Raw genomic sequence first — 18886 nt, forward strand, 5'->3', positions numbered from 1 at the left:
CACGTAAACAAACACAAACACGAAGGCTCAAACCAGCAAAACGTTTTGCTGGTTTGAGCCTTCGTGTTTGTGTTTGTTTACGTGTCTTGCCCATCGCTCAGGCTTGCCTATCATGGAGTGAAGTTAGACAGCGAAATGGCAAACTGGATAACGACATACATGTCCTGTTCTGTGTATCGAGGTGCTGACAAAACAACAAAGCACATATTCACAGCTCATTCGTCGTATTCAGCAATGAGCGCCATAATCTTTGCTTTGCACTGAGAGGCTTGACGTGTTGGTAGTCTGTCGAGTGACATCCCAACAGAGAGTCCAAATGCTTCATTCTCAGAAATTTTTTTGTCTAGGCGGCACAACAGCTGCTCCTCGAATGCCTCTGTGTTACTTCTTCTTTTCTTTTGCTGCCGCGAAATCCCTTCCCGCTCCACTGTTGTTGGAACTGTTTCAACAGGTCGTGACGATGCTTCTGTATCTGATGGCGCCGAGTCCATTAGGGGTGGCGGTGTGTGCGATGCTTCGCCACGTACTATTGAGTTCAGTATAAATGCTGCCGTCGGCTGTACCGTATTCGTGTGATCGTCTGGTCCGTTGCAACCCGGTCCTGGCGCCTCTAGGTTGGACACTGTCCTGATGCAAAAAGGAGAAACGATGAGTAACTGCAAAAGGGGGCACATTGAAGAACGGGGTACACTGAAACAGTCAACTTTACTGGTTCCATTCTGGCCCAAGCAGCTCCACCTTTCGGCGGTAGCATAGCTCCATACTTCGGCTCCATTCAGAACAGTGCTGCTTAGAGCGGATCATCCCCAAGACAACAAAAAGTGGTTTCTGGCCTCGGAAACAAATTTTCTCTGTCTACATTTATTTTCCCTTTCGTTGGGATTGTTCACACAAGAAGCACGAAAGTTGGGACATCCTTGGAAGTCCTTCCGCAGTTTTAGCTTCTCAAACTCTAGTAACTTATGACGTCTCCTTCGGTGACAAAATGGCATTTACCGGTGGCATGCTGCTATGGGGCAAATTGCAGGGAGTGTTTCAACTTGTGGTATTTACATCACAGAGAAAAGCAAGGAAAAACAAACATTGAGCAAAGCAAAGCATAGGAGAGTGAGGAATAAACTGAGCCCAAATGTTGCAGTGGACGACTCCACGGAATATTACATTCTGGTGTGCCAAGAGTACGAAATAAGCCAGGAATAGGCTAGGTGTGAGGTTTATAAATGCTGGTCACACTGTGATTGTAGTAACAGAGTTTATAAACGCTGGTCGCACTGTGATTGCAGTAACAGAGTCCCATTATATATTTGACATGAGTGCACAGCAAATCTGTAAATCCTGTCTCATGCAATACCCAATTGTTTGAATACTGCTAGTTCGTTATAATGTAGGGTTTTATAGGGGGTATATAATGTATGTGTTTCAACATATTACATGTATAATGTAATATGTTGAAACACTCTGCCTTCTGTTGCATATCAACAGTTCTTGGTCATATAGTCATGAAATACTATTGTCGTTTTTATTCCGAAGTATCTTGAGGGATCAACACAGCAGTTAGTACACTGAGACGCATACACCCCCCAAGTACGTTTAGTTGTTAGGACGGTTTTCTAAAGAAATTATTTACTTGCCCCCATTTCCCTACTAGCCTGACCGCTATATATGCTCACTTTCGGGGACGTCCGCAGTCTTTATAAAATTCCATGGCCTGGAAATATTCCCATGTCCGCCTCCGAACAAAACCGCTCCCACTTGCCTGTGTTACCTCAACCGCCTTCTGCTCTCGGCTGTAGCGATCTCGCAGCCTTTTCCATATTTTCTGACACTCATCCGCTACAGTCACAAACGAAAAAGGTGTGCTATGTTATTATGACACTGCCAAAAAGCAAAGGCTCACAACAGAATTGTGTTCAGAAACGAAACGCAACTTGCCTGTGCGAAGTCCGCATGACGACCTGATGATTTCCCAGGCGTTGTTCTTTCTCATCTGGTCGCGATACTCCATGCGCTTTGTATCGTAAACGCAAGGATGTTGCCGAACTGCCTCTATTAACTTTTCGACAACATCTGCAGACAATGCTTGCACTTGGTCGCCGAGTTCGCCGGAGGCCGCCATGATGAAACGCAATGCACTCTGGTCTAGCTACCACCGACCAAGCACGGCCTGGATAGAACAACTTCTATCTCCGCGCCGATCCCGCCGAGGCAAGCTAGCGGACGCCGGGCGCCGCTGCGTCTCGGGTACGCCGGAGTATAGTAGTTTCCATGCTCGCCGACGTGACGTGGAGTTGACGCGCGCGCACGCTACGTCGGAGTATATTGGCGCCTTAAAAGTGTGATCACTGACATGCATCATACGTTTGTCTGAGTACCTTCCATTCAGACGTTCGTCCATGGCTCGAACATCTTCGAAATTCACGAAACGAAATCACCGTCTGCTCACATACGTAGACGCCAGCTACGCAACGGTCAGACGGGTCGGCGCCTCGGAGAAACGAACGCGAGCGAATCCACCACAGGGGTGGCATCCAATATATTCCTCCGTAGACGAAAGCGTGCTGAGCGAACGCAATGCATCCTGGACAGGTCCTGGTCGCACGTCACAGCAAACGTCAAGGCGCACGTGACCTTAAAGATGGCGGCGCCCGTGATCGGCGGCCAAACCGTTTGTAAACAATGCGGTTGTTGTTTCTGGACGACGTTTTGGATGTTTTTCGATCACGGTAATTATTTTTATCCGATGATCTCGCAGTAAAACGCGCAGTTTTGCACACAAGGCCTCGTATTATTGACTTCCAAAGATGTGATGACGACTACGCGTTAAGACTTCCCGAGCCGATGCCATGTACTTAAACTAAGGAGAAATGGGCTACGATGTTGCGGAAGAAGCACTGCATAGTTTACGCTAGCAAAATATGGTAATCTCTTGGTGTTATGAAGGCGAAAATATGTCGGTAAGCGGCAAAACGACATATAAACAAAGTCACATGACCTGAAAATGACGTTTTCTATGACGTGCGACCAGGACAAGATGGCAGTTTTGCCAAAAGCGCCCGTTTGAGGGTAGTTACAACAATGGCGGGTTTGTGTCACCCCTGTGGAATCCACCGGTTAAATGAGCCTCAGCCAATCATGATCGAGAAAGGTCACGCGGGGGACCGGGGCCAATGGAAAGTAAATAGCCGGAATTTGGCGGGAAATGCCAGCGGCGACACTATTGTCGCGGCGGCGAAACCCGCTTACTGTGCCTCCTCTGGCGGCGCCCTTGAAGCCAGAGGAGGCACAGTAAGCGGGTTTCGCCGCCGCGAAAATAGTGTCGCCGCTGGCATTTCCCGCCAAATTCCGGCTATTTACTTTCCATTGGCTTCGGTCCCCCACGTGACCTTTCTCCATCGTGATTGGCTGAGGCTCATTTGACCGGTGGATTCGCCCGCGTTCGTTTCCCCGAGGCGCCGACCCGTCTGACCGTTGTGTAGCTGGCGTCTACGTATGTGAGCAGACGGTGATTTCGTTTCGTGGATTTCGAAGACGTTCGAGCCATGGACGAACGCCTGAATGAAAGGTAAGCAGACAAACGTATGATGGATGTCAGTGATCAGACGTTTAATACTGTCGCCTAACTGTGTGCATGGAGGTACGCCTTGTCCCGTATTACATCATTTTCTGCCTGTTATCAGTCTTGATCTGGTTGATGATTCTGCGTGGCGTTACTTGTTGCGTTTTGTTCCGCTATTTGAATGTGTCTGATGTTTAATACACTGGTGTGCATGAAAAGGAAAACAGCGTGCATCGCGTACGCAGGGCTCCTCGAATTTTGTCATTAGGCGCGTAACGATAGCATGTCTTAGAGAGCGTATTCAGCCAATTAACGTTGCCTGTGCTCGGGTGTACCATATCATTAACAGGTTCGTTTTTTTTTTTTCATTCAGACACCGACAGCAGTTCGTGGCCCTGCGATCCGCGAGCATGTGGCCCCTGTCACCAGAAAATTCGACAATTGTGCTGGGATGAAGCGGATGGCTTCTGCGACTTATCACGTGCTATATATGTGTATAATAATATTTACTTTCTCCAAACCGAATAGGTTCCCTTAAGGATTGTATAATATGATAGTCACGATTTCTGTTACTCGGCACTATTTATTCTTTATTTATTCTGCAGTATTCTGTAATAATCGTGTAGATTTACTTGCATTCAAATGTTGCTTCTTGTTTATATGTTTGCTATGTCAATAAATTCGTACATGTGAATTCTTTCGTCTTCTGGATTTTCATTTTCCCGATAATATTAGCAGATGGCCTGGCGAAGCGCTCGGAACAGGGGGGGGGGCGGAGAATTCGAGTGAGCGGGTGTGGAAAGGGCACGCAGCGCACGTGCGCAGTTCGATCAGCCAGCGCGCGCTTTTTCGCGCCGTTTTCCGGCTACTTTGTCGTGATTCGTTACGGATGATCACGTGGTCAAGGGCAGCGGTGGTTTTCGTGGCGAAGCTGTGGAAGCTACAGCTGCACTCCACTGCTTGAAGCTTGGCTTGGAATTCCTCCAGCTCATTTGGAAGGGAAATCTTAGAAGCGTTCGGACGCATATCCAGAGAGCTCTCGTTCGGGAAGCGTCTTTCGTCGTAGTTTGGTGGTTTTGGTGCCCCGCAGTGCTGTGACTGTATTTCATGCCTTACTAGTGGTATCTGAACCTGTTCCTGTGTGTGTACCTTGGAAGACCGAAAGCTGTTGGATTTCGTGAATTGAAGGTTAGTTGTGTGCATCTAATGCCATGTTTCGTGCACCTTTTGCTTTGTATTCTTCCTAGCGTGTGGGTTCCTATAACTTGATCCACTCAGTGCGATTATTACCCTATTGTTACCTATTGCCTTATCCTCCATCCGTAATCTTGTGCTCTTACCCTGTTGGTTAACGTGTACCATCACTTAACATCAGGTTGATATCATGTGTGATGCTTCAGCGGCCCTGCTACAGGGTACCGGTGCTCTAAAGATACAGATATTGCTTTTTTGGTTATTAATTCATAATAACTCAGCTTGGGTCATGCATATTTTCCCCGAGTGTGGAAGAAATATGCACAGAATGTAAATAATCGCGGGATTATAACTCAACGTGCATTGTTTTCACCCTGTTCTGGTAATGCCCTACTGACACCCTTGCTGTAGCCCCAATTGTCATAGTTAATTGATCCTGCTGCTAACAAATAAAACAATTGTCTTTGGACCTCAAGTAACAGCATATGTGGGAAGTCTGCTTTACCTGTGCACGAGTTTTGGCACATTTTATGTGACACATAATGTATTACTCCTTGTTAAATCTAGCTTCCTAACTCGCTTTATTGTTTCAGATGCCTCCAAGAAATATATCTTAGAGCTATCATCTAGCATGATCTGTAAAGGTGTTGAAGACGCTGTACATCAGGCGAGAGTGTGATTGTTCAACAGACATGTCAGAGGGATGATGAACGATATCAATAAAAAAGAATATGCTGCATGATTTGTTATTTCCTAATATACACAGCACAATAGGGTGCACAAATTATACAGGATCACCACGAGAGACTTGGTATTCCGCCATTTTAGCGTATATGTAGCAACCTATTTGCATGTAGGACCCAACGTAGGTCCCACAATCAAATAGGATCCTGTTTATATGTAGGATCGCATTTGCATGTAGGACCCACAATGAAAGAGGATCCTATTTGTATGTAGGTTCCTTCATCATGTAGGACCCGGTGTCATAATACCATACGGAGTCAAGTAGGAATTTCCAACAGTGACGGAGCACGTGTACCTCCACTTACCGTATGACATTGCCAATTTGGAGGTGAATAATGACACGACCCAAGGTTTGCGACGGTGTTGTTACTTGATGAATGGAGATACGTGAATTCTTAATCAATTGAATTTGGAGTTCCTTGTAGACGTGTTCGTTGATGCAGGTGATCGTTGCTCCCGTATCAAGAAACGCGCGTACTTGATGGTCATTTACGAATGCGTCGAAGTAAATGACCTTGGGTCACCTTCCCCGTTCCCCTGGTCCTCAGTAATGGCGGAAACATTGGGTCGGTATGGGCACACGTTTTGCCAATGGAGCTGCCCATTCAGACCGATGTTCGCACAGTGTCGGCACTCGGCCCTGGGAAGAACGTGTCGCGAAGTCGCCGCTCGGTTACGAAGCGCGTCGCCAGCGATGGGGTGGGCTTGTAGGCGACCATTACCGCGATTAGCGTCCCGAGATCCACTAAACGTTGGAGGCGACGTCCTTGTTGAAGCACGTTCAAGTTTCTGGACGTTATCCAACGATTCCAGCGGTGACTTAGGCTCCGTCCCAACGAGACGACGTTCGAGTTCGGGGAGCAAACCGTCAGTGAAGCCGGCGATCATGTGAGGGGGCTTTTATCCCGGCTGACTCTCCGAATCGTCTCTTTTCCTCGTAATATTCCCTGACAGATTGCTCCCGCCTCTGTCTGCAGTGGATAAATGACCGGAACGGGTCCAAGACCACAACGCCGAAACGGATAGTCATAGACTGCTTGACTTTCTCCCATGTTTCACAAACTTCGAATATCTCACTGAGGCACCAGCGGAAGGCTTCCCCTTCCGGATACTAATCGCAGAGGGACTTCAGCTTGTCGTTGTCCGTCCAGTCCAAGGCATATGCCTTGGACTGGACTTGGACTGGGACTGCCTTGGACTGCGACTTTACGAAACTAAGGCTGATATCAGCCTTAGTTTCGTAAAGTCGCAGCCATTTCCCGAATGGAACGTCTTCATGTGCTCCAGTATACTTGATGATCGCCAAATGCGGCAGAGGTGGCTGAGCTTTTGGAGGCATAATAGGTAACTATCCTGTCGACTAGTGTGACAACAAACAGAGAACGTCCGTTCCCGATGGGGTTGCTTCTAATTAGTGTCCATGCGCTCGCCCGCCCCGCGCCTCTTCTTTCATATGTCACAAACACACACACACACACACACACACAGATATATATATATATATATATATATATATATATATATATTGTAAAGAGGGGAAAAAGTCATTAATGAAATAAGTAAATGACGCTAGACGTGTTTGAAATTCAAACTTACAGATTAAGATGGCTTCTATGGCTGCACGTAGAGAAACAGATACTCATGGAACGATGCGACAGCACCAGAGGACACGTGTTTCGCCGTGTTTGCGGCTCGTCAGCCCTGGGTAGCTGCGCATCGTTCGTGATTGGCAAACTAAGGGTCACTCAGCGAGCGATATACACCTGGGAGGGTGACTGAGCACTCCTCAATGCCACAGTGCAAGCAAGTGAAGCCTCTGGTGCTGTCGCATCGTTCCATGAGTATCGGTTTCTCTCCGTGCAGCCATAGAAGCCATTTTAATCTGTAAGTTTGAATTTCAAACACGTCTAGCGTCATTTACTTATTTCTTTAATGGCTTTTCCCGCTCTTTATATATCTATATATATATATATATATACATAGACTACAAGTCCATCTGTACTCAGTTATACATTCATATATATATACATATATATAATCAAATATCGTTTGTTGCTGTGTTAATATATCACTTCCATGTGTCAAAATAATTCATCATGTCCTCCCCACATGAAACCAAACAGGTCACGTAAGATCTCCCATAGCTCCTTTTTGATGCCTTGTAGGATCCTACAAGTCTGCTACAGTGCTACGTAGCCGGATATAGGCAATGTAGTGTCCTACAACTCTCCTATATTGCGGAATATGGGACAAGCAAGACACCAGAACTCTCCTATATAGCCTAATATGAGACATGTAGGATCCTATGACTCACCTATATGTGAATGAATATAGGACATGTAGGATCCCACAACTTTCCCACATGATACATAATAGGACATAAAGGATCCTACATCTATTTGTATAGGATAAATAGGATCGCATACAACCTATTTGGCTTTTTTTCAACAGGGTATTACATTTCTGCACCGTAAAAACTGAACTTCACGGCATAGCACGCTGTGCGCCAACCATGGCCACGAGCGATAGGGTCATCGTTTCTAATTCGAAGAGAGAGGAGGGCATACGGTTTTCCGTGTCACCTATCATATATCCGAATTGACACAAAAGGGGGTGGAGGGGGTGGACACAAAGGGGGGGGGGGTAATGGCAGGATCGGCTCGCCGTTGTTTTCCACACAGAAGTGAGCGTAGTCACGACTCTAGCTAAACAAAAAAGAGAAGAAGCAAGACGGAAGGAGGATAGAGGAGGTGCGTAGACGGCGCATGAGTTCGTCGCGGGGAGCAAACTGTCAGATGGGTCGTTGAGCAAGACCTGCCTTCCGGAGGAAGAGGACAAGGTTCCTTGCTTTAGCAGAACGTGCGGCAGAAGAACTACCACACACACACCATTGACACAAAAAGGTGTACGCTTCACTCTGTCCTCCATTCAGAAGTGAGCCCTACACTCTTAAAAATGAACTTCACCACATAGCACGCTCCTAGCCAACTATCATCCCGAATAACAACGTTCTCGCCCCTGATTTGTTGAAAACGGGAAGCGGAGCCTATTCTGTGCCATGCAGACTGGGCACAAAATAGGCTCCTCCTCCCGTTTTCAACAAATCAGGGGCGAGAACGTTGTCATTCGGGATGATGGTTGGCTAGGAGCGTGCTATGTGGTGAAGTTCATTTTTAAGAGTGTATCATTCGCGGCAATGGTTGGCCCAGGGTGTGCTATGCGGTGAAGCTGTTTTACTGTGTTCGAAAGGTGCTACCTTTACGCCGCAACCGTCCCAGCTTTACATCACACTCAACACCGTCATATTGCTGCGGAGTCACGGTAGAAAACGAAGGCACGCAGCCTTCATATGTAGCACTTTCTTCTACGCTCATTCGCGGTCAGTCTTATTTACGAACGCTTTATGAATTTAGAGGCATGTTTAAGCGCACATAATTCGAACGAACATGTTACAAACGGGTTAGGGAAAGACTATCACTGGCTAGTATACTGTCCCGCATATTCGTCTCTATACTCTCCTTCTGCGCTTTGCCATACGGAGCAGAATGTATTCAAAAGTGGCCGCATCCATTCCCAAAACCTTCCGGTAGACACACACTCTAAAAACAGAACTTCACCGCATAGCACGCTGTGCGCTAACCATTGCCTCGAAAGATATGGTTATCGCTTCTGATTCGAACAGAGAGAGGGGGCGTACGCCTTTTTGTGGCAATTTGGATATATGAAAATTGCCACAAAAAGGCATACGCCCCCTTCTCTCTTCTCCCCCTCTCTTCGAATGAGGGGCCCTATTCCGAGGTGCGTCGCTCGCTCAACCGAGTCGTTTGCAAGCGACGTAGTGTGTGATGTCATCGAACAACAGCGCCGAGAATTTGGTATTCCTGTGCTTCCAGACGAGCCGCGCGTGAACGATCCTGTAGTTTGACCGATGCGCACGCTTGTTCAGCGGGGAGAGCTCAGCAGAAGGGAACGTGAAAAAGAGCAACTTTCAAGACGAACCACCAGAAGACGACTGCCGCATGGTTCCGACCCTCACAAGCTAGCAACGTGTGTAATGCTTTTTTTTTTGTTGTTTTGTTTGCTACATTCTATAGCGGCTTCCTGCTCTAGCAAATTTTTCCACGGCTGACAGTGAATACATGCAGTGAAAAGCAGTCGGAGGTGCGAAAGGCAAAGGCAAAGGAACCACTGACAACTTCCCTATCCGTTTAGCAGCTACCACATGTAGTTCCGGGCCACCGACGGTGTCGGCAGGCGAAGCGATCGAGGTGGCGGGAACGATACATGCCACTTTTGGTATTTCGGGTTACGTCTAACGATCGCGCGCTTGGGTTATTTACCATCGTTCAGCCTGTCGACGTGTTCAACGTCACTGTCACGCGCATCCCAGAAGACGACGACAAACCGATTGCACGAGCGCGTTCGCAAATATCACTTCGTGCATTTGAGATAAAAGCAAGCACAGGCAATAAAAACAAACAAACAAAAACAGAAAAAGAAAAGAAACAAGCTGTGCTGCTTTTTTTTTGTATAATTTCCTCTATATGCGATGGATTCACTGGTACGCGCTTCACGACCCACATCAGAGCAGTTTCACATTGTGCTCGACTGTGTGGGGGAGCACCGTAATCTCTTTACGGGTGGGCTGTCCGCTGGCTACACATCGCAAGACAGAAATAGGGAGCAGTGCGAGCTGGCTACACGTTTGAACGCCAGTGGTGGTGCAGTGAAACCCGTTGAGAGGTGGAGAAAAGTGCGTAAATTAGTATCAGATACGAAACACCACCAAAAATCTCAAAATTGGCGGCAGCAGTGACGACTGCAATATCCCCGTCCTCGGCCCTTGGGACACCGCGGCCCACTCCAGGGCGGCCTTATTATTATTATTTATTGGTCCATCAAGGGGCCTTTAGGCCATTACATGAGGGAGTGAGCACGTATGCATTGCAACACACTGGCACTGTACATCAAACAATAAACAGAGACTAAAAAAAGGAAAAAAAAGACAGCAGACAGAAAAAGATTATAAAAAGATGAAAAGCAAAGAATATATCTACATTAGAGAGCAATGATGTGCATGTACATGGAGCGACAATGGTCAAGTGAACTCTGCGATTAATGCGTTGGTAAATTGGATATGATCCGTGAGTTCTGCAATATGCCGTGGGAGTTTATTCCAATCTGATGATGTTCGTTGCAAGAAGGATGCCTCAAATGATGTTGTACGTGACCGAGTTACTAGTACCTTATGTTGATGGTCAACGCGGCAGGAAAGGTAAGAAGGGGAGCGGATGTAACAACTGCGGAGCGCCGGAGAGTGATAGAACTTGTGAAATAATGACAGCCGTTGAATCATGCGACGTGTTTCAAGGTCGGTGAGCTCAGCTCGGACCTTGAGTGAGGTTACGCTGGTGTAAGGTGAATATTGTTTGAAAAAGAACCGGGCAGCCCGATTCTGCAAGGCTTCGATATTATTCGAAAGATAAGTTTGGTGGGGATCCCATATGGCACTGGCATATTCGATTTTCGGGCGGACAAACGTGAGGTATGCCAGCCGTTTGAGGTGTGGAGGTGCGTGAGTAATGTGTCGCCGAAGATACCCAAGACTACGATTTGCATTAGAAAGAATGTTCGAGATGTGTGTGTTCCATGTTAGATCAGATGAGAAATGCACTCCAAGGTATTTGTAGTTAGTAACGCTTTCTACAGGTGATCCACTTATGATATATGTAGTGGGACATGATCGTTGTTTTCGTGAAAACATCGCATGTTTACATCCTGTGGGGTTAAGCGACATCTGCCAGGTTTCGCACCATTCGCCTATTTTATCCGAGTCTCTCTGTAAGGCTATATGGTCAGCTGCACTCTTAAAAATGGACTTCACCGCATGGCACGCTCCAGGCCAACCATAATCTCGAATGATATCGTTATCTGCCCCGATTTGTTGAAAACGGGAGGCCTACGCCATTTTTGTGACAATTATGAACAGCATAAGTGTCACAAAAAAGGCGTACGCCTCCTGTTTTCAGCAAATCAGGGCAGATAACGATATCATTCCAGATTATGGTTGGCTAGGAGCCTGCCATGCGGTGAAGTTCATTTTTAAGAGTGTGTGGAATTGACTGTGCGATAGACGACGCAGTCATCTGCAAATAGGCGAATGTGCGATGAAACTGACTGTGGGAGATCATTAATATATATTAGAAACAACAAAGGTGCTAATACCGTACCCTGTGGGACACCAGAGATGACATGCGCACTTGAAGAGTAGTGGTTGTTAGCGTATACCGTCTGTGAGCGATCTGTTAAGAAGTTCTTAATCCATTGAAGTATAAGTGGGTGGAAGTGGAGCGCTGATAATTTTTTAAACAGCAATGAGTGTGATATCCTATCAAAGGCTTTTGATAGGTCGAGGAAGATAGCATCGCATTCAGTGTTGTTATCTAAAACGAGGCTGATGTGATGCGTGAACGATGCAAGTTGGGTTTCGCAGGAAAAACCCTTTCGGAACCCGTGCTGATTGTGGAAGAAGAACTGGTTGTTTTCCAAGAACTGGATCACGTGTTTGTAGACGACATGCTCTATGAGTTTCGACGGGACGCTTGTTAGTGAAACTGGTCTATAATTCGATGGAGTGTGTGGGTCGCCTGCCTTAAAGATGGGAATGATTTTGCCTGTCTTCCAGTCACGGGGAATGTCACCTGTCTCTAACGATTGGTGAAACATAAATGACAGGAAGAGTGAGGATATGTCTCTGGTCTGTTTTAAGACTTTGATGTTTATACTATCAAGGCCGCATGATGAGGTATTCTTAAGAGAGTCGATGAGTTTAGCGATACCATGCGGGCTGACGGATATACTTTCCATGGTGGGATATGGGGGCGTAGAGAGTTCTGTGTGCGCAGTCCTAGTGGAGTCACTCGTGAAGACGGAAGAGAAGAAGTTGTTAAATACATCCGCAGAGTCGCCTTCCGGCACTGGGTGTCCCTCAGAGTCCACCAATTGGAGTTGTGAATTAGAACGTGGGTTTATCATTTTCCAGAACTTTCTAGGGTTATTTGACATAATCTTGGGGAGTTTAATATTGTAGAACTTTTCCCTTGCATTACATAAGGAACATCTGTATTTCTGAGCGATCAGCCTGTAGCTGTTCCACAGGACGGGATTACCCAGAAAGCGAGCCTGCCGAAAAAGGCGTTGTTTTTTCTTTCGCAGCAAGAAAACATAAACAAAATACAGAAGCCGACACTGAAGATTTTTGTTTAAGTTTAATTTGTACAAGCTTGTACAAATTAAACTTAAACAAAAATCTTCAGTGTCGGCTTCTGTATTTTGTTTATGTGATCTACAGGACTTGACTCCCCTCTTCGTATACGCATCTTTCGCAGCAAGTGTAATGTGCGAGTGAACCAAGGAGCATCGGCTCGATTACGTATAGTCGTTGTAGGTATATGGGTTTCCACTAAAGAGAGCAACTTTGTTTTGAAGGCAAACCAGTTGTCTTCTACAGTGCGACTCACGCATTCCACCGAGAATCTATCATAAAAGTGGCGTAGTTCGTTCCGCATCGCATCAAAGTCACCTCTTGAATATAGGAGAATGCGTCTAACAGAGGTTGACCTATTGGTTCTCGGTATGGTCATCCTAGCGGTGATCATGCAATGATCGCTAAGGCCATCGTCTGTCGACAGGTTATCAAGAATTCCGGGTTGTGACGTGAGCAGAAGGTCTAGAGTGTGAGGCGCAAAAGGTGGATTCCTTGTTGGGGAAAGGATCATCTGTGTTAGGTTCAGGGTAAGGCACAGTTCGACGAAATTCTTATCATCGGTGCTAGTACCGTGTGGTTCACTTGACGTCCAGTCAATGTTAGGATAGTTGAAATCCCCAAGTATGAGAAGGTGGTGACGTGGGAAACGATTAATGAGCGAAGCGGTTTCGTTGTGAAAGATGGTGGCAAATTCACGATTACCTTGGGGGGGGGGGGGGTAACACACACCAACAAGAACAGGTGGATGAGTGCATTCTAGTGATACCCAGCACGTCTCTGAGTTACTGTCGACATGAATCATATGCGAGAGCAGATTAGACTTCACGGCCAGAAGTACGCCGCCTCCCCTCCCTGACACACGATCAGTACGATAAATAGTATATGCGGAAGATTGACGGAATATTTCGTGATCTCTAATAGTATTCTGGGACAGCCACGTTTCTGTGATGGCAATGAGGTCAGGGCTGTGGTCGTCGATAGCAGAGGATAGAACATCTACTTTTGACATCACACTACGTATGTTTGTGTAGAAAAGCGAGAGACCAATGTCTTCTAGCCGTGAAGTCAGGACTGGACAGCTCGAAACTAGTTATGGAGCACGTTTCCCAGTATTTATTTTTTTGACAGAATTCGTGGAACAATCGTACTCGTACCGCTTGTTGTCGACATGCAGTGTGTTGAGACGCAACTTATATGGTGATGACAAAGACTTTGCAAAAGTGAAGAGGTGTTTTCTAGCCGTACGTATGACTGCTGGATAGTCGTCATGACGTCGCCTTACGTCATGTAGTTGGCTCTTTTGAGGCGACAGGCCTAAAGAACTCATTATGACTCCAGCAGCGCTCTCGGACATTACCACCATCACGATCACGTTCATCATCGCCATCGCCGCTCCGATCATTCCCGTCATCTCTCATCGTCATCACTCATCATTGTCACCACTCATATTAGCCCCCTTAGCTATGGGGTAGCGTTCCACTCCTAGAGTGGAACCCCCCCCCCCCCTTCATCATCAGGATATATATGTTGTTGTTGTTGTTGCAATATCCCACTGCTTGATTGAAGTTGTGTTCAATGGGAACTTTTAGACGTGGACCGACTGGAAAAGCGCCACCAAAGCCAAGGCAGCTCACATCTTACACCACACGCGGGGGACGGGAGGAGGTCCTCCCTCCGAAAGAATCGCTCTCTGAGCTGGAAGAGCGGCTCGCCTCTGTGATAGGGCAACTGGCGACGACCGGGATGCAGGAGACTCGGGATACGGGCACTGCCGGCCTCGGAGTCCGCATCAACGGTCATTTATATGGCACCGCCCGAGGCCGCTTCTGCCTCACAGAGCAATGAAGGCAGGTCGACGTGTACATAGGTTTCGACCGCGTTGGCCTCGATAGCAGCCACGCGAAGTAACTTGCAGCCATCTCCGTTAAATGCTCTCGCTAATCGACAGACCATACGACTGAGTCTGAGCAGTCGCTCGTGCACCGACACTCAGCCGATAGCGTCGTTCACAAGCGACACGTTTAGAAGACAAGGAAATACAAAATGCTTGGTGCCGTCGTTACGTGACATCACGCATCACGTGCCATCGGTTGCAAACGACTCGCTAGCTCGTGCAGTGCACCCCGCGATTCAAGCTCGCCGCGCCGTCGGATTATCAAAAGTTGCATGTGTCGTTCCCGCAATGTCGATCGAGAGCGAGCAGCGAGCAGTGTCGGTCACGCGCAATCGGTAGCTCGGAAGAGGGACCTTACTATTCTTCGCAATGGTTGGCGCCCGGCGTGCTATGTGGTGAAGTTCTGTTTGTAGAGTGCATGGGTCCTCGTGTCGTAGCTCCCGTAGAAGGCTATTTAGGAGACCATGCTCTTTCCTCAACACCCATTCTTTCGTCCATATCTTCCTCTGTATTGTTTTCTGTGAGAATGTGCCTGTAACCGCTTATCTTCATGGCAATGTTCACTGTCGTCAATGAGAACAGCAAGAGCCACCAATTTTCGCTTTCTTCCATCCATTGCGTATCAAGCGCCGTGCACATAAAATTAATGCTGCGACCTTCAACCACAGCGCGAACGTTGTCCCCGGCATCTGAGATGACAGCATATTGGAACACGATGTGTAGGCATTCCAGAGGGGCGTAGCCTCAGCGCCTTATTATTTACCCTCTCGCTCGTTTAGTTACTGCGCCGTCAGAAAACACGCTCGTGTGAATACACGGTTAACGGCATTAGCGTCACAAAAAAAAAGAAAAAGAAAAGGCGTATACCTCCCGTTTTCAACCAGTCAGGGCAGATAACGATATCAATCGATATGATGGTTGGCTAGAAACGTGCTATGCGGTGAAGTTCGCTTCTAAGAGTGTATATGGCTGCATGTGAAGATTATGTTTATAAGTTTTTCGGCAGTATCTCTTTAACTATACGCTATGCAAGTTGGTCAGCTTTTCTCGCAACCCCTCAGCTTTTTCCCTTTCCCCTCGTGCATAGAAGGGTCTCATTGGGTTGCCGTCAAATGGGGTACCACAACAGCTACACGTGAGGCCATGTGCTGTCTGGAATTTTTCCTCAGCCGCTGTCAGACGTATGTCGGCACAGTTCCTTGAGAAGCCGGCCCAGGACGCACATTCCCTCGAGAGCGTTAGTCGTGACGTTCCCACCTGAGTGAGGCCGACAACGGCGAGGCCTTTCACCATCACCACCAGCCATTTCTTTCTCTCATGCGCACACACGTACTGCCGTAGCATATTACCAAAGTAGTATGCAAGCCACTTTGCAACACAATGGGTACATCCGACGTGCGTCTTCTGTTTCTGTTTAAAAAAAAAACGACAGGTTGACATGAGGAAGTTCGGACATCAATAGGGAAAATTCAATTTCTCGCTAGTTAAATTTCATAAAAGAGCTCAAACGTAATGGCGAAATATCTCCCGAGATAAACGAGATACACATAAATTTTTGTAATACGATTTTTTATCACATTAGGTGAGACAGCGGCCACTTGAAAGACGTCTAAGGTATTTACTACAGAAGTGCAGGTAGGAGTCCGTTGAGCGACGAAACGAAATCAATCAATTCTTGTAACCATGGCCGTTGCCTCCACAGTCGATGTGGCTGCTTCTTATTGCACACCCTTTCACCATCAACACCACCTATTGTCCAGAAAAATAATTGCTTACAGAAGAGGCGGACATTCATGACTTGTACGGATAACATCCCTCGCGAGACCCCGATACTTCACGAGTTTTCATTCTAATGTTCCACCAAATTGTGCCTTCAATGCTTCTATTTGGGCCAGAAGGTTCTGCATCTCTGTATCGCGAATCTCTTTTTCCTTCCGCAGTTTTTCCTGGGCTTTTTGCTCTTCTAGTTTTTCTCGGTTACGCTCTTCACGCAATCTACGCACTTCAGCCTCTAGGCTATTCACTTGAATCTTTAACTCATGAATGAAAAAAGCATGCTTCTCCAGCGTCATGTGATGTTGCATTTCGTCATCGCCTGCCTCGAATGCACATCCCAAAGAGGCCATTTTGCAAAGCTTCGGTGTCTTACGGCAACCGGCGCCATGTTCGTCCAACTTCCCACGTCGAATGTTTTCTTGGTTGCAGAACCGACACGTGACTGGGTATTCCGCACAGTTCTTAAAATGATTCCCAATCTCGGAAACGAAATAGTTCCCATGGCAGAAACGGCATTCCTGCGTACGTCTCACACATTCATCCGTCAGGTGTTTAGGCAGGTGCACGTTGGGGACAATAGAAGAGCACTTGTTGGGACATTGCGTCGGGCGTCGAGGGCAGGTACGGAGATGGACGGCGCACTCACGAGCGATGCTCGTCTGATATTTGCAGCCAAACCTTGAACCGGGACAAAGCAAGATGTCGTCAAGTGGAAGATGTTCCTTATCGAGCAGACACTTCTTGCAGGTGCTAGTATTGTAGGTCGTGGACATCCAGACGTCGATTGATGAACGTCCGCAACTTGCACAGGTATCTACGGGATGCAGCAAGGGTGGGTCCGTGGAGTCCAGCGACGATGGTGGGGTACAGCGCACGGCGGGCATTTTGGAAGCTACCAGACTTCACGGGATGCAACTTGAAGCAATGAGTCCCAAGCGAACGTCTGATCTCAACAATAGCAGCTGGAAGTGGCACCTGAGCGTCGGCTAGAAGATACCATATCAGTCGCTATAGCAACGAGTGTACCGCAGATAGGCAGGGACGACGATCTACAGTCAAGCACAGCTGACGCATGGCTTTATCTACCGTTGCTTGTAATGCGGTATACCTGCTTTGCCAGAAAACTTCACACAGCTCGTCGCGATTAGTTCTACGTTTGTTATTTGCTCTGGATGCACCCGTACACTGATACTTTGGCTTTTTATCAGGGCACCCTCGTTGGGAAATTTGGAGAACATGTCAACGGAATTTTCTCCCGGTGTTTGCTCTACTCATATTCCCTTTTGGTGCAAGACACGCTCTCATTTCACCAATAGCAACCGTATGAGTATGCAGTTAGGTCCGCCATTCATGTGCCCCTATATATCGTGCTATTGTCATTTGCGGTAGAAAGCAACTGTGAACGTAATGTTATACAGCGTAAACCTTTCGCATTAGAGTCTTAAATTGCAAAGAAGAACAAGAGAAACATCGCACAAACAAATGTTTTGCAATTATTTGACTTTATAGTTGAATCACCAACTATGCCAATGCTTGCTCTTAGTGCTTAGAAGCGTAGAAAGTCCTGCGAGTCGAGAGGTACGGAAGAAGAGAAGGGAAGTGCATCAGGACGAGAGCCGCCGATATATCGAACCGAGATTGCTCTTCACCTCGGTTCTTAGTACAGTCGACCTGCGTTTATTCGGACTTCATTTATCCGAATCCTGCGCTATCAGTCCGGAAAGCGTGGGGACGGATTTCTCGCCATGTATTTCGCCGTCGTTTACCCAGACTTCAGCTTCCGGACTCGGACAAGAATTCCAGGGAACACATGTGACTAATACCCAACAATCGGATTCAGTTACTTGGCCATTGTTCAGGAAGAACACTTGGCCCACACCTAGTCAAGCGAGGTCGAGAACCCTGGTCGTGGCCACCTTTTACTGACACAAAGAGGGTGCGTCTAGAAAGCATTTTGCTTCCATTCCGACTTTGCACGTTACACAAAAGTAATCCACTGAGCAGTCTGGTCATTTCAGACTGAGAAGGTCCGCAACGAGGACCCCTGCGCTGCAATCACAGATGTCGACATCGTCAGTGTCGTCGCTTTCAATACTGTTCAAGAAGAATCTGCTGATGAAAGCGGGGATGCACCAGCTGTGACGGTAAAAAATGCGTGGGCGGCACTGAGAACAACGCTTTCAGTTGCTTTCAGTCAACACAATTTTCTTTGTAATAAAGATGTTCTTATGGGATCACTCTGGATTTTCGTGTTTTACCTATCCGCTTTCCCCGCTATCCGGACGTTTTCACAGGAAACGCAGCCGTCCGGATAAACGCGAGTTGACTGTACCTGAATTTAGTATGACGGGTTACATAGCGGACTTGTGCGTAACGCGTTACTAGTAATTGCGCTACTTGTAATCAATTACTTTTTGGCTAATATTTCGAGTAATCAGTTACTTTAATGCCAAAG

The 18886-nt window shown here is 47.1% G+C and overlaps 2 protein-coding genes across 2 annotated transcripts; both read right to left on the minus strand.

Moving 5' to 3' along the window:
• Positions 1-215: 215 nt before the first annotated feature.
• Positions 216-2116, minus strand: LOC135388523 (transcription factor Adf-1-like). The gene is made up of 3 exons (XM_064618120.1): positions 1933-2116; positions 1671-1833; positions 216-627 (listed from the first exon to the last, which is right to left on the minus strand). The coding sequence occupies exons 1-3, from the start codon at positions 2114-2116 to the stop codon at positions 216-218; spliced, it is 759 nt and encodes a 252-aa protein (XP_064474190.1).
• Positions 2117-16499: 14383 nt separating this feature from the next.
• LOC135388530 (TNF receptor-associated factor 5-like) lies at positions 16500-17315 on the minus strand. The gene has a single exon (XM_064618133.1). It carries the CDS (start codon positions 17313-17315, stop codon positions 16500-16502), a length of 816 nt encoding a protein of 271 aa, XP_064474203.1.
• Between the last annotated feature and the right edge of the window lie 1571 nt (positions 17316-18886).

This window comes from Ornithodoros turicata, chromosome 1, assembly GCF_037126465.1.
Source record: "Ornithodoros turicata isolate Travis chromosome 1, ASM3712646v1, whole genome shotgun sequence".
Lineage (NCBI taxonomy): Eukaryota > Metazoa > Arthropoda > Arachnida > Ixodida > Argasidae > Ornithodoros > Ornithodoros turicata.